The sequence below is a fragment of the Balaenoptera acutorostrata genome, chromosome 2 (genome assembly GCF_949987535.1).
Source record: "Balaenoptera acutorostrata chromosome 2, mBalAcu1.1, whole genome shotgun sequence".
In the NCBI taxonomy this organism is placed as follows: domain Eukaryota; kingdom Metazoa; phylum Chordata; class Mammalia; order Artiodactyla; family Balaenopteridae; genus Balaenoptera; species Balaenoptera acutorostrata.
In genome coordinates this window covers 102,215,012-102,231,815 of record NC_080065.1, presented here as the reverse complement: position 1 = coordinate 102,231,815, position 16,804 = coordinate 102,215,012, and the positions used below count along the sequence as shown (strand labels likewise).

Here is a 16,804-nt window from a genome sequence, read left to right as displayed (position 1 = left end):
GAATCTGGTAGAGAAGAATGCACCAGATCAGTAGCTTACACAGAACACAGGTTAGGTTTTCCAAAGTGAGGAAAGCAGAGCTGGTCAAGAAAGGCTGCTAAACTAAATTTAGAAGCTATTTAGCAGGCTCTGAAGCTAGACAGATCAATTCTGCAATCACTATGCTATTGCTAACTCATAGTGGTCACCTACCAGCCCTGGGAAGTGAGGATGGTAATTTCAGTTCAAGTCTTGGTGTCAGGATTTAATATCAAACAGGGAGATACTCTTTGCCTCTGCTGCTTGACTCAGATAAGCACATGAGGGTCCCAGAGAAAGTTACCACCTCCTTTAGGCTGTAGTGGGTTAAAGAAGATCTCAACCTCTGGAATATTTAGTTGTAGGGCCTTTCCTGGTGAGCTATTATTTTAACATCAGTATTCTGGGAGGCAGGCAAATTCAAGGCAAAAGAGTACACTAAATCACAGAGTGACACTGCAAACATTTAGCGCTGGTGACTGAGTCTGTCATTTCCTAGGTGATATAGTTGGCCAGCAGGTTTCTATTTTTTTTTTACAAAATAAGCAAATACTTACTTTATCATTCACACATAAAATTATATAGAAACAACACACAAACTGCTTGGAATGCAAATATTCTTTGGTTTACTCATCAAAATAGCAAATAACAAAATAGCAAAAACCTTATCAGTTAAATAAAAAAGTGACATTCTTTATTTACCTATCAAACCTTACTAAACATTGAAATGCATTCATTTTCATTCCCATGTTCTTCTGGCAATATCCTGTCTTCCCTTTTGCCTTTCATCCCCCTAAATTAAATTATTCTGATGGGCTCATCTCTAAGGTAAAGATTGTTTTATCATTCTTAAAACCACTTACTTTTTATTGTCCCAATATCGGGAATGATCTAGATTTCCTCTTTGTCTCTTACATTTAAAACAGATATGAAAAATGGAGAGTCCGTCAGCACGTTTTCAAGATGACGTAAGTTAAGCCCTCAGCAAGCATTTCAAGGCAATGGTATGCCATTTGGGGGAATTTTCATGTTTTGGGAAGTATTACTGTTGGTACTGAAAAACAGGACTCGATTCCAGAAGCATAGTCTTATGTTAGACATTATTCATTATGTCAAATACAATTGGTTTCTACAATATTGATTTCAGAGAAGCAGTTTTCTATTTTTCTGAAGGTTCAATGTGACTGCCTTAATTCTTGAATCTTAATTCTTAATTAAGATGGAATTCTTGAATGTCAAAGTCTTTAACAAAAGAATTTTTAACAAAAGGTAAACTTGAAAATGGAATTGTTTCAAAAGGAGAAATGACAGTAAGAGAGAGCTCTTGGCTTTTTAAAAGAGGTAAACATACATAGTAAGGAATAAAGGTGAATCAAAATACACAATTCTGTACATGATAGAAATAGCCAATGTGCCACGAACACAACAACTGCCCTAAAAAAGATGTCTTGAGGTTTGGAGCCACACGTATCTTTCTTTCTATAACTCTACATTTGCATCATGCAACCATACATCTTCCCGTGATCTGCTAACCGCTGGGAAGCTTTTTACCAGAATATTTGGCAATATGCTTTGCTTCAAATAAAACAAGCCTCATAAAACATTATCATCAATGTCTGACAACTGAATTGGGCAAAGTCTTTCTGAAATATGTGTAATCTTTAAAACATTATTTTTTTTTCCTTCATAAATCAGCAGTGTTCCATCTTCAAATAAATCATGAGCAGTCACAATCTCAACTCACATGCTCATATGTTCTCTTCGTCTAACATTTTGTTGATGCCATCACACAGTTTTTGTAAGTGGGGTTTAAAATTTCCAAAGGGATTATACAAGGCAGCCAAGAAATCACAATCTGAAAAATGATCAAAGACATTATTAACCCGTCCATGTGACTTGGCGGTGAGGTGACGCTGGATGACCTGGTGGAGCATCTCTCTACACTCATTTAACAGCCTGGATAACACATTCCGGTCAAAGGTGAAATCCACCTGATGGAAACTGACCACGGTCATAGCAAGTTGATGAACTTTCTTCTTGAATTTCTCCATCAGTGCTAGCTCGTCTTGGTTAAACTGATTATTCCTGTAAAGAATGGCCAGCTTGATGACCGTTTTGATGAGGTTTTTGATGATCTTCTCTGCCTCCTTCTTGTTCTGGGTGTACTCCTTGGTCACCCTGTAGAGCTCATCCAGCACTTCGCTGCTTGTGTCGTCGATTAAGGTGGTAGCGATGGATTTGGACGCCATTTTACCCAAGATCTTCTTTTGTGCCTGAACGGCCAGGTTTTTGGAATTAAAGACATCTGTGGCCACTAAAAACAAAGGGGAGGAGGAGGATAAAAATTCAGTAAATATCAGCAAGAGAAGCAAATTAAAAATCTCACTGGAAGGAGTATTTTCCTTCCCATTTTCCCACTCTACGGTTTGCCTCCCATCTACTGACATTAGTTTCTGTTCAGAAAAGAACTAAAATAATTTTCCTACATTTTGGGGAATTAGGTTCTCATTGGTGAAATTAATGGGTGGTTGTGCATAATCTTTAAGGTTTTTTGGCAATTCAAGTGTTTTACCCCTTCTGCTTTGTAGCCAATACTTTGTTTAGAAGTTTAAGGGCTCTGGGGGTGGGGGTGGGGGAGGGATAAATCAGGAGCTTGGGATTAACAATATACACCCCACTATATATAAAATAGATAACCAACAAGGACCTACTGTATAGCACAGGGAACTCTACTCAGTATTCCGTAATAATATGGGGAAAAAAATCTGAAAAAGAATTAATATATGTATATGTATAACTGAATCACTTTGCTGCACACCTGGAACTAATACAACACTGTAAATCAACTATACTCCAATAAAATTTTTTAAAATGCTAAAATTTAAAAAAAAAAGTAGTTAAAGGGCTCTGATTATAAAGACAGTATGTCTCAAGAGGCAGTAAGTTTTTATGTAATTTTTCCCTAGTTTTAATTTTATAAGAATTACATAAGGAATATAAAATCAACTCTACAATTGTTCTCTGAGCAACAGTAACCAAGAATGATTTAAAGAAACCCATTTAAGTGTAAAGAGGAATAGATGACAAAGCCATGATATTGAGTAAATTGACAAATTCATGGAAGCTAATCAAAAGGAAAGCCCTGCTTTATAGTCCAAAATTTGCAAAAAGTCAAATTTCCCAAGACATTGGTCAGCACTTACCAGTTTGATCATCCTAACCACCCTGAATTTCAACTCTCCAAAGTTGAATGTTGGAAAGAAATATTCCTTGGAGAGCTTATTGCCACTTGCTATTTCTAATGAATGGCCATTGTGCCCTTTAAATTTTTCTATGATTTGAGGAAATAACCCTACTCTATGAACTAATGAAATGTGCCACATGAACAACATACTTTGAAAAAGCAGATGCTTAGAGTTCACTTTTGAACTCACTGATTAAATTATCATAATTTAATTAGACAGAGATTTAAGACACAAACAATAAGAGTTGTATATATTAAATATTAATGAGACCCTACGTGATGCTCTTAACTTACAGCCAGTCAGTGAAGATGCTCAATAAATGTTCATTCCCCAAACCAAGTTTAGTTTTTCTCCAAAATCCTCCCCCACTCTGTGCATGCTGCTTCACTACAACTGTGCTTTCTCCCTCTTCTCCTAGGCGCCTGGGTGTTGGAAAGCAGTCATTCAGTAATGAAAGATGAAAGGCTTAAAAATACAGATATGTAGGAATGAGTCAGGGCATCAATGATATTATTAGAAATAATTAGGAAATTATTTCTAGTTTGGACAGGTTAGCAACATTAGAAAACAAAAAGGTAGCCGCTCCCAAATCCAGGCTGGGAAGGTACATAAGAGAGTAACTCCCTCAGTGTGGAACTGCCATGTCAGATTTGAAATTTGGGCCAAAGTAGCTCATGGTATATAGTACAGGTAGCCGCCAAGTGATTCTTAATGACCAGGATGTCATTCAGAACTGTACACGGCCATACACCCTGAAGGAAAATCTTGATTGAACTAGAAGTGGTGCCCTCACAAATGTTGATATTTAAACTTGCGAAACATGAACTGAAACTGCAGAACTGAAATTGATTTTGAGAAAGAAAAGGAAAGTGAAAAAGCACGAGAAATAGCCAACTTGACAAAGAAAGTTTCCAAGCTTTTTAATACTTTCATCATTTAAGCAGCAGTCCATTTCTATTCCTACTCTTCAATGGTTTGCAAGAGTGTATGGCTTCACACTAAAGAATTTATGTCAAAACGAACGGCACACGTGTAGTTATTTAATATTAATATTACCATATTAAGACCAGGGACCATCTTTCATGACTCAGCTTAAGAAACAGACCTCTACAAATAATAAACCTTATTTATATAGGAAGGGATACCCCCAAATTCTCAGATACACAGTAACCAACCAGGATTTCAGGAATTTATTTTATATAAAGTTGAAAGTTTATTGTTTTTAATTGATTAGAGTGTGGCACAGTCTACAAACATCCCATCTGGGATTTACTGCAATGCCTATTAAATGGCAATACTGTACATTGTGAAATAATCGAAACCAGAGGGAGATGGGTTCGAAAGATCCCCCTGTGCTCCTTTTTCCAAGGCTGGACTCACAAGTTTGTATGTCTTTTAAGCTAGTTTTCTTATTAAATCTAAATTTCCCATGTAATTGCAAGCATAAAGACAAAATAACTCTATGGTGTAGCACTTTAACTTCTCCCAAGAGAAAGGCTGCTGCCAACTAAGCAAGATCGTTCTCCATTTACTAGGAACCCAAACTAAACCAGGACAGAGAAGTTGACCTCTGAGGCTTTCACATTTGTTTCAGAGGAACTTCAAACCCTGCTCTAGAAATACAGCAACAGCTTCATACTTTCATTTTATCCTTTGGATTATATCCAGTACAGTCATCTTTGAAAATGAGGATGAAACCCTTTCTCCCCCTCCTCAGGGAAGACATGCATGCAGTAGGTTTCTCTCCTAGCATTAGTGAAGGCTTTTTCAGAGCCAACTGGGAGCTGTGGCTGAGAGTTGCTGGCCAGGACTATGTGGTCTGTGATCATGAAATATGATTATTTTTTTCTTGCAAATTAACTGCCTTTAGCCATTCCTGCTCAGGCTTGTTTGTCAGTTCCACATCCTCCACTAGATCGATTAAATGTCTGTTGTATCTCACAGCTAGTCCTGGACCAAGTTTTTCTCCTTCACAGTCCTCACCCCTGTGTGATCTCACCCACTTCCATGGCTTTAGATATCACCCATGTGCCAATGACTCCCAACAGTTATAACTCAGCCCTGACCTCATTTCCGGACTCATTTTGCAAATGCACTCAAGGTTTTTCTTTTCCTTGGCTATTCTGCAGGCATCGCAAATATACCATGTCCAAAACTGAATCCTCGATTCCCCCCTGCCCCCGAAGTGCTCCTCCTCCATTCTTTACTATCTTAATTAATAGCATCCCTTCCATCCTTGTGCTCAAGTCAGAGACCTGGGAGTTGTCCACTATACCATGCCCTCCCTTACCCAGTCCATTACCAAGTTCTTTCCTAACTTCCTCCAATTCTCTAAATTCTATCCACTTCCCTCCATCTCCATGGACAACAGCCCAGTCCAAGCCCCTTTCCAATCTCTTCCCATGTAGTAGCCAGGGCTTTTAAAAATGAAAATTAGAAAATGATGCTTCACTTAAATTCTTTGCTAACCATCGCACTTCCTTGTTCCTGAAATCCTCATCATTTGCTTACATTTTCATTGTCTGCCTTCCTTTAATAGAATCTAAGCACTTTGAGAGCAGAAGTTGTAAATCTTATTCACTGTGTCGTCCCCTGGACCTACAAGGGTGCCTGGTACACGGCACTTCTGACAGAAGCAGTAGTCAACTGCCCCCCTCTCTTCACTATACTTAAATACTTCTCTGTGAAAACATGCTGACCTGCAAAATGAGAGTTCTAAATACATATGTGGGTGTTTGTTTGTTTGTTTTAAAAGCTAGAGAAACAGATATTTGCTTTACCTGGTTAAATATGTGGTTTTCTTGCTTTGAAGTGTACCTCAGAGTGTGGTTTCTCTTACTGTCATGAATCAGTTCTTTTAAAGAGGAAAGATTTAGCAATCCAAGTGTCCATCGACAGATGAATGGATAGAGAAGATGTGATATATGTACACAATGGAATATTACTCCACCATAAAAATAATGAAACACTGCCATTTGCAGCAACATGGATGGACCTAGAGATTATCATACTAAGTGAAGTCAGACAGAGAAAGATGAATATCATAAGATATCACTTATATGTGGAATCTAAAAAAAAATGATATAAATGAATTTATTTACAAAACAGAAATAGACTCACAGACATAGAAAATAAACTTATGGTTACCAGAAGGGATGGGGTGGGGAGATAAATTAGGAGTTTGGGATTAACATATATACAATACTATGTATAAAAGAGATAAACAACAAGGACCTACTGTATAGCACAGGGAACTATATTCAATGTCTTATAACAACCTATAATGGAAAATAATCTGACATATATATATATATATATATATATATATATAACTGAATCATTGTACTGTACACTTGAAGCTAACACAACACTGTAAATTAACTATACTTTAATTTAAAAAATGCAAATGTAAAAAAAAATAAAGAGGAAAGATTTATTATGTATGAGAAAACATCAAAGGACAGTAATACAAATATTTAGCATAAAAGCAGGGTACAGTGGTTCTGACTTGAGCTACAGTGGAAGATTAAACACAGGCCCACCTCTCCCTCTGTCTGGATCTATGATGAGAAACACGTAACCAAAGGTATGCCCAGGAAGCAACTAAGATGAACAGGAGATGTTCTCAAAGAAGAAAGTGCTGGAAGTACTGATTCACTTGTGTTTAAAAATATACATGTACGGGGGCTTCCCTGGTGGTGCAGTGGTTGAGAATCTGCCTGTCAATGCAGGGCACACGGGCTCGAGCCCTGGTCTGGGAAGATCCCACATGCTGCGGAGCAACTAGGCCCGTGAGCCACAATTACTGAGCCTGCACGTCTGGAGCCTGTGCTCTGCAACAAGAGAGGCCGCGATAGTGAGAGGCCCGCGCACCGCGATGAAGAGTGGCCCCCGCTTGCCGCAACTGGAGAAAGCCCTCGCACAGAAACGAAGAACGAATACAGCCATAAAAATAAATAATAAATAAATAAATAAATAAATGGCGGTGATATGAACAACATATGTACATATCAAACTTAAAAAATATATATACATGTACGCTGTTGACTAATGAAAAATGATACCTTATATCAAAAACATACAAAGGATTACCCCTACATCAAAACCATTTAAGACTGTTTTCAGAAATACGTGTGAATGTTATTTGACATCTACTTATCTCACTGCCCCTCCTCTACGTCTTTACATCGCCTTTCTTGGCTTAATCAAACAGTCCATTTCAGCAACGTTTGCTGTAAGGCAAACTGATATTTAGGGAATCCTGCTTTTAGCATCAACAATTATAAATCTGGAGGTAAACACTGATGTCAAAGTTATAATGACCCTGTATAAAAGAAGAAAAGTGCTTAGAAGGGGGAAAAAAACCCAAAACCTTTTCATGACATTAATTAATGAAAAACTATAGTTTTCTGAAATTAGCAAGAATTACCCATAATATTACCCCAGTTAAGAAAATGCTAATATAGTGAAGTACTCAAGTCACTTTCTTTACAACCTCACCAGCAAATATATAATTTTTTCACCCATCAAATTTGTTATACTTGGAACTTTTAAACGGTGACTACAGATGCACATATATGTCATTGCTAATTCTTGCCTAGTTAAAATTTGCTCCAGTGGGCCCAGTAGTAGGAAGGATGGAAAAGAAAACAATTTGAAGAGCATGACTGGCTGTTTTGGTCTGTTAGTAAAAGTTCTTTAAACAAATATATAAAACCTTAGCTCTCTTGCATTTGAATTACTCCAAATCTAAATAGGGCTTAGTAAAAAGACAGCTTTGGGGATAAGAAAGGGGCCATAACCAACAGTAAACACTGTCACAAGAAGTTAAACAGCTAAGAGTTGACCCCCCTACATTGGGATTTGGTAGTGCTCCAGGAGAAAAGCGAGGAATTGTTGGGACACTGCTGATATATGTGTGACACTAGCCTCCACACTCAAAAATTCCGAAGTGGGAAATTCAACAGGATAGAGAAGAAACAAAAAACCAAAAAAAAAAAAAAAGAAAGAAAAAGAGAGTGACGGGTGGAGAGAGGGCCATATCAGCAGAAGCAGCAGAGATTCAAACTATGAGAGGGGCTGACCCTGGAAGGACCAGAAGAAATGACCATGGCAGCAAGCTGGAGGCAATCTTATCCAGAGAGAAAAAGACAAGTGCCAGGACCCTTAACCCCCAATCACCCTCAGGTCACAGATGGAGACCCTAACACAAAAGAACATAGTCTTGATAAAATCAATACATCTAAGGTCCTAAGCTGATGGCGAATGCAGATTTGGGTGTGTATGCATTTTCCTGACCCCAAGTGGTTGAAAATCAATGGTATGCCTCATCACAGGGACAAGCTAAGTCATTCACTCTGTGTCTCCTACCACCTTCAGAAAAGTACATGCTCATTTAAAAAGTCAACATATTAAAGAAGACAAATGTCAGGGAAGGTGGTGACTTTAAAAAGGGCTGAAAAAGAAAAAAAAAAAATCACTGGATGGTTTTCAATGGAGTACTGGGAATTGTAAAGCACCCCCTTGCAGATTCCTTTCCTTGTTCTTCACGTAGCTATTTCACAACTCTGTAAGTAAATCTGGTAGTGCAAATGGCTCTTTTCCACAGAGATACAAATAAATTCTGTCTAGTGAAGGTGCAATTGCTTCCTCATTTTCTTGTCTGCCTGTGTTACACTTGGCATTCTCCTTTGAAACGATTATAAGAGCTTATTGTTCCTCATTAGTTAACGAGTTAAGTAAAATCTTCGGCATGTCCCTTTTGTATTTTTATGAGAGTCATGAGTTGACCTTCTTAAAAACATATCCTTTAACACATATTACAATTTTTTCATCAAAACCATATAAGGTAAAACAAAACAAACTAAAACAAAACTGCAGTACATATAACCCTTTAGTGAGAACTACTACACATTTCCTGTGGCAACTAATTTCCCCAGGGTCCTGGAAAAGAAAAGTGTACTTATAAAAGTCCAATATTCCGCAGCTGATGGTTCCATGAACTGCCATACTGCTCAGGGATATTACTGAGACTCAGTTTCCCCATCTACAAGATGGGAATAACGATCCCCACCTCTTGGAGTGGTTGCAAAGATAAATGGACGTGGAGCACAGAGGAGGATCTCACAGAATACCCGTCACTGAACAGCTTTCTCCACAGGTTTGTTTAAGGAAGTCAAATTAAACTTCAAATGCCTTCTGAGGTTCTCTGGTACTGAATGACATTTGGTGAAAATTAATCAACTCCTTCCAGAAGTAACATGGAGCTTAGAAATGCAAAATGTCAAACGGTTGTGTGAAAACAAAGACCTCACACAGTTTAGTGAATAACGAGTTATAGATCCTTTCCATGATGACATTAAAAAAAACTAACATATATTAAAATTTCCTTTATCAGGGAATTTCTCTTTTTCTTAGGTGTTGAATCTGTTGTTAGCAATAGATTCAGTACCACAAGGACTGTGGTACGTAACACAAGTGTATTTTGTCTAGAGAAAACTGGCCCCGGGAGAACAGAAATGAAGCACCCCACAAAAAGACAAACAGTATCAGCATCCATCCAAAGCTGTGCAACAGAGGAAACAATGTAAAGGAAGTGGGCCACATATAAAGCCAAAGTGAAAACCCACGGTGGCCAACAAGATTACTCCATAAAGTCATAGCTTCTCCCCCAGACTTCCCAAAGCTTCCCAGAGAACTAGAGACCCAAAGGCAGGGCTTCCTGCCAAGTAAGAAGAGCATGGACGGAAACAAAAGATCAAGGTCGAGAGTCCTGGGTTGTAGACTTGGGTGCAATTTAATTTCTTTGAATCTGTTTTCTCATCTGCTAAGTAGGGCATCATTTCAAGGTGGTATGGCTTAAGTGAGAGTTACTGAGTTACAAATCAGAAAACCCCCAGCAGCATGCTGGGCTCATGACGACAGACCACACATGCACACTGAGTTTTGCTCCCTTATTTAATACACTTGAGATAGAGAAGCAGGAATTCAAATCCAATATTTACACACATTGTATTCTTTCTACTCGTTTCTATCTTCTATTTTCCAAACTTGTGGACAAGGGGAATTATGTCCTAAAGAAAACACTATGAAGGCTTTTCCCCATGTGACCTTGGGCTGTTTTTGTTGCTTGAATTCTGGAATCTTTTCATCACGATTTTGGGTTCAACTGTGTGTCTTTGATTCCAGTGGCTTACTTTTGTGATGATTTTGAAATTGAAAATGTCATTTCCTAAGTTTCAACACCTTTAACGTCATATTAGACTCCATCTCTGCTTTTTTTTTTTTTTTTTTTGCTTTTTTTTTTTTGGTTAATTTGCTCCAGGAATCGTGTTGACGCCTTGACTGCTTTCTGGAAGGCATAAACTCTGACAAGATATCCCTGCCGCCTCTAGGTGCACTAATACCAGGATTGGAAGAGTGTCGGATGATATTTATAAGAAGTGGTATGGTTGGATCCCACGGAATGTCAGTCTTGTAAATATTAGAAAAGAGGTTACAGGAATAGAAATGAACTTCGTGGCTACTCAGAGTGAGAGGTTTACAGTCATGAGAACCCCCGGGCTAGCCACCATGTTTTGAACTTATACCACATTATCCCCAGAACTGCCTAGAATATGCATTATCTTATTGAAATTTCACAACAATCCCAAGAGGGAGGTTGTCATTATCCCCATTTACAGACACGGTAACGGAGGCCCAGAGAAATTAAGTTACTCTCTCAAGGCCATACAGTCAGTAAGTGGAAGAGAGGAGCTTGATCCCAGATAGGTCCAATTCCAAGCTATTCTCTTAAGAATTATGTTACAACACACAAGCATAAAAAAAGCTCTCTCTTGAAGTATGAGAAGACCTAATAATATTTGACTAAGTGAAGTGAAATAAGAGAAAAAAAAAAAAGAGACCAGGTCTCCCTTGGAGGAAAGACATGGATTCCAAAAGGTAGATCAACCCGGCTGGGCTTGAAATAGCCTGTATTTCCAGGGAAAACTCAGAATAGTTGTAAAACATTGAAAAATATAATTTAAAAAAATAATATGCTTACGTTACTCAAAAGCCAGAGTGTAAATATTTAAAGTGAGAAGTCTCTCTCAGCTTTGCCACCACTACACAGTACTGATGCCAACCGCTGCTGCCCAGAGGTTAACAACTATTTTTAGACTTTTGGTATCCCTTCAGAGTTGCTGTCTCTTCTGCATAGATAAGCATATATATGAATAGATAGATTCTGAGCAAGGTGAAGAAGTCTTAAAGGCTTGCAATTCTTAAGAAATGTTACTTTTGAGTGATGAGAGACTATAAACTAGGTAATTCCAGTTTATGGAATTCTATAATTCCTTGCATGACTCTGACATAAAATGGTGAGATGCCAGAGGCACGTGGCTATTACCTTTGTCCCCATACATGTGGTAACAATAAGAGTCCTTCAGTGAGTGGTGAGAAGGTAGCAAGTACGAAACAGAGGTCTTTATTTAATTGGGGGAGGGTGAAGTTATGATTAGAGCAACTGTGCAGAGTTTTTCATCCAAATGGGATCCCTTCGAAAAGGGCACTATTAGTAATTACACTATGACAACAAATCTGTGATTGTTCCAGCAGGTAAATGTAAGTGGTCACTAAAGACTACTTAACTACTCAAGCACTAAAGACACTCAAGACTAAATAAGAAAGGGTCAAAAGTAAGGGTTACCCAAATATTTAGAACCTGAGAAATTTCTTGGGAACCCCACAAGAGCACTAGCCAGCTTTTATTCTGAATTATGTTAAAAACAACAAAAACCTAATTCTTCAAGAAGTTAAGAGTCTTAAGTAGGGGGTGGGTGGGGTGATTCCCTCGAGCTAAATACATTTGGGGAACGGTGTATACAAAGGTCCCATTTGAGTTGCAAAAAATGTACTAATAATATTAGAGGTCTTGAGGATTAGTGCAGTAAAGTAACATTTTAACTTTACCTACCCAAGTTTTCCAAACTAACTTCTTAGATGACCCATTAACAAATTTGTAGGATAAGGTCAGTGAAAATTATTGGCTAACAAACTGACTTGAGTTCTTGCTAACCCTCTGGAACAGATCCACAATTGTCTCGTGCAAAGAGAGTCAGGCAAAGCCAGGTAATGTGATGACTGTGAGCGTGGGCTCCAGAGGCACACCGTCTGGGTCAGAAGCCTGGTTCTGCCACTGAGTGCCCGTGTCCCAGGGGCTAATTACCTAACCTCTCTGTGCCTCAGTATCCCCATATGCAAATGAGGATACCTGAGGTTGTTATGAAGATTAAATGAGAGTAATCCATATAAAGTGCCTAGGATAGTGCCAGATATTTAAAAATTGCGTCAGTTAACGTGAACTATTATTAATGTTGCCGTTAATGTTGTCATCCTTATTCTTAAGGTAGATACTGCAGAAGATCGGCTGGTATGGGATGATCGAGTCTTGTGATCATGACTTGTGAAACAGGAGTGAGGAAAGAAGAGAGGACATCAACCTGAAGACACGAATCATTCAACAAAACTTCTGAGTGTTTATAATGGTGTGGTTTCAGAGATAAACGACCGATCCTTTCTCTCCAGTTCTCTCCAGACACTCAGTTTAATGTGGCATTGGGGTGCGGGGCAGATAAGCACACAGCTTGGCAGAATCCTAAAAGCAACGGTAGCAAAGAGAGAGAACGATAATTTTACTCGAAGGGGTGATGGAGGGAAACTAGGTTTGCAGAAGGTTTCACAAGTGGAGACTGACCCAGGAGGTTGCCTTAGAAGAAAAAGAAGATTCTGCCTTACAGAAATAAATGTGACTGCATTCCAGAGCTGACCTACAGAATTCCTACAGGCGAGTTAGGGATTAAAAATTCTGCCCAGCAGCATACCTATCTATATGTTAGAAACCCAAGGATGCATGTGGGTCCTATGGATTTTAGAGAAACTTTAAACACAAACTATGTATAGCTTGTTGTCGAGGCCCAGGAAAACTTACTACAAAGGTACTCAGTTTGCGAGAAAGCACTGGCAGGGAGAGGACAGATACAGCAGGTACTTGGGCAGCATTCTCCGTGGCAAGGCCCACGTGCATCAGAAGGGCCTGGAGCTTTCTTCGAAATGCAGATTGTCAGACCCACTGAATCAGAATCCTCAGGACCGCAGTCTTAGAAGCTGCATTTGGAAGAAGCACCCTGATGGATGGTTCTGAGGGAGAGTAAAGTTGGAGGACCCCTACTCTGAGGTGTACTCCTACAATGCTGTACTTTACAATTTTCCAGTAGACATACTTTGGCCATGAAGACATGCTGTAAGTAGCCTGTGAACAGATGTAACTCCCCACTCAAATTTTTTTTCACCCAAAACTAGACGTGAGCTTGTGCACAGAATGCAGAGAAAATGTTCTCAGAATAGAGCTTATTATATTAAAGCCTCAAAGAGAACAGAAAAGTTAGTCTCTTTAAATGATACTTTAGGGCTTCCCTGGTGGCGCAGTGGTTGAGAATCTGCCTGCCAATGCAGGGGACGCGGGTTCGAGCCCTGGTCTGGGAAGATCCCACATGCCGCGGAGCAACTAAGCCCGTGAGCCACAACTACTGAACCTGCACATCTGGAGCCTGTGCCCCACAACAAGAGAGGCCGCGACAGTGAAAGGCCCGCGCACTGCGATGAAGAGTGGCCCCCGCTCGCCGCAACTGGAGAAAGCCCTCGCACAGAAACGAAGACCCAACACAGCCAAAAATAAATAAATAAATAAATGATACTTTAACCAAAATTTGAACAGGGCCTAATAACTCTATCACTAAGCTTCATATGGGTTTGAAATTAAATAAAAATATCCTACAAGTGTTTATACCAAACTGACTTTAGTGAACTATTCTTTTTCATTTTAAATTAAATGAACCCTTCCTTATTTATTACATTGGATTAGGATACCATATGTTTTTCTTGAAGACTTTTCAATTAAGCTGGGTTTATTTACATATTTTCTTGAGGACATGAAGCCTTTCCACTGTTGATATAATTCAAGCTTCCACCAGATTGTGGAGGAAAATCCTCTAAACAAGCTTCATGATTTTCTACACTTTTCCACTCCCTAAGTTCTCCCATCCTGCCAGAGGCCCTGGCTCCTGATGAATATTTATATTCACGCCGGGCTTCGAAAACCAGTAACAGACTTTAAAAGCCAACACACTGGAGTGCAGTTTAGTTATCGAACCAGCCCCTAAAACTGGCATCGATGGTCAACACACCCTTCCTGGTCTCCTGGCCCTATAACAAAGACAACCAGACGGCCAAATTACAGCTGACATTTGCATGGCACTCCGTAGTATGCAAAATATTTGCACTATAACACTTCCATGTGTTTATGAAAGGGTTTGTTCTGGTTTCGTCCTCTTATTATTATTTAACCCTGAGGGAGCAGGTGAGAGAACTGAGGCTCAGCAGTCAAGGGACTTGTCCAAGGGCACTGAGTGAGGGGCAGAGCCGAGGTACACGGCAGCCAACTATGGTGCGTGGCTGATCTGTAAGAAAAGTGAAATTAAGAGAATGTTTGCTATTTATGAATTTTCTATCAAATGCTGTGATGTTGCTGAGCCAGCTGCATAATCCCACTTTTTAGAGCTTATCTGCTCCCCAAGATAAAGCAACTCCTTGAACCAAAAAATAAGGAGGATGGGTCTTACACATCAGAGAAGAGAAAAAAAAAAGAAAGAAAATAAAAATTATGTGTCCACCCTGTTCCACTCCTGAAACAGTCCTGCTCATCCTTTAAGGCTCAGTTTAAACACCACCTCTTCCAAGAAGGTTTTCCAAATCCAGCGGCAAAGTAATCTCCCAAATCCAAAGAAAAGAATAAAGTGTTCCCTCTTCTAATGTATTTTCTGCCTCGTGGGAGAATTAAATTCCTACCTTATCTTACTTGATTATAATCCTTGACAGCTAAGGTACCACTCTATTCATCTCTCTGTTCTTCAAAGTGCGTAACACCTGCCCTCCAGCTACCATGGAGTGAAACAAACCCCACTGCTCTAATCTGCTTCCATGGAACCTATCACTATCTTTTCCAGCAATTCATGAAGATGTGTCAGGAAATCAATTCAATTTCATATATCTAGAGCTTAACAAATAAATTTACTTATACTCCATGGACAATATGCATTTTCTTTTCTTTTTTTTGCCCACTGCTTTTCTCCCCTGTCCTTTGCCAGAACATACAGAATGACCAGCCACTTTTGTTTGGTGAAGTGACCATATTTAGCTAACTCAATCCCTACAGCAAATGTTCTGGAATCTTTCATGAAAATATCCCAAAGCCATCTGTTTGAGTATTTTAGGAGCAGTGACTTCTTGGCCTCAGCTTGGGCATCTGTCAAATATGCATCCTGGCATAGCCTCCCCACATTCTTGACAAAACCTTTCCGCAATAACTGTATGAAAAGGTTAAGCTAGTCCAGCATTTTAGAGCCATGTCAAGCCCTAAGAGGCCAGATCCCATTAAAGGTAAGCAAATGGTAAGATGCAATTTGCTGGGCCTTAAAGTGAACTGTCTCATTCCAAGTATCAAGATACACTGAAGCTCTAAAACTCCAGGATATAACCTTGAAAAAAGAAAACCCAGCGTGCTTACCGCTGGCTACCTCCAGTGTGGCACTTAGGTTCTCTGTAAAGTGGTTTCTACCCCTCTTTCTAACCTTTTTTCCCTGTTCCTAATGCTCAGGTATCCTCCATTGTTTTATTTAGATCAGGATGCCTTGTAGAGGTTGTAACCTGGACACCCCGTTGTTTGGCCTGTACAGTGTTGTATTCTTCTTAGAGTGAGTGGTCCACGTTTTAAAAAATTGAAAAATTTAACCTCAAAATCTGTGTTTTTGATTTTTTTTTTTTTTTGAATAATCATAAGACCTGACCAAAACGGGCCCACATTCCCACATGGCAACCGTGATCTTGAGTTAAGTTGTGGCTGCCACCTTTAGAAGGAGAACACCCTGCCCGGTTTACCACAGGTCCTCCCTGGCCATCACCACACAGTTACATTCAGCTCCCAGGCTCGGCAGCCATTTGTGTGGATGACTCCTCCTTACAGAAATAAATGGGACTACATTTCAGAGCCAACCTACGGAACTCCTATTGGCTCTTTGGAATTAGAATTCTGCCCCGCCGTGTACCTGTATGTCAGAAACTGAAGGACATGTGCAAGTCCCATGGATTTAAGAAAAAATTTAAACCTAAATTATGTATGGTCAGTGAGTGTCTACGGAAGGTCTGCTGGGGAAAAAGGTAGGAAGGTTAAGAGTAATAATAATTTGTTTTCATAACACTTGTTATTTAGTTACAGGCATCAAAATCCCCCCCTAATTTCTACAGAATGTGTTCGCTGAGTCTCAGAGGGGTGGTGAATTTGCCAAATTTCTAAATATCCTGGGAGAAGTTGAACTTGGATATTCCATACCAGTTTGGAGCGCTACACAGTAAACAGACTTTTAGCAGAAAAGCCTTCTCCCAGTCAGTCACTCATTCATTCACTTAACACATTTTTTACTGAGCACCAAAACGCCTGCTCTCAA

The 16,804-nt window shown here is 39.4% G+C and overlaps 1 protein-coding gene across 3 annotated transcripts in view; it reads right to left on the bottom strand.

The window, feature by feature from the left end:
* Positions 1-621: 621 nt before the first annotated feature.
* The window catches only part of TNFAIP8 (TNF alpha induced protein 8), a 122,469-nt gene continuing 106,286 nt past the window's right edge, over positions 622-16,804 (bottom strand). For all 3 annotated transcript variants that reach the window (XM_007180961.2, XM_007180959.3, XM_007180962.2), the window contains exon 2: positions 622-2,332. In XM_007180961.2, the coding sequence (XP_007181023.1) occupies positions 1,767-2,332 (566 nt within the window). In that variant the 3' untranslated portion in view covers positions 622-1,766. The remainder of the gene's footprint in view (positions 2,333-16,804) is intronic.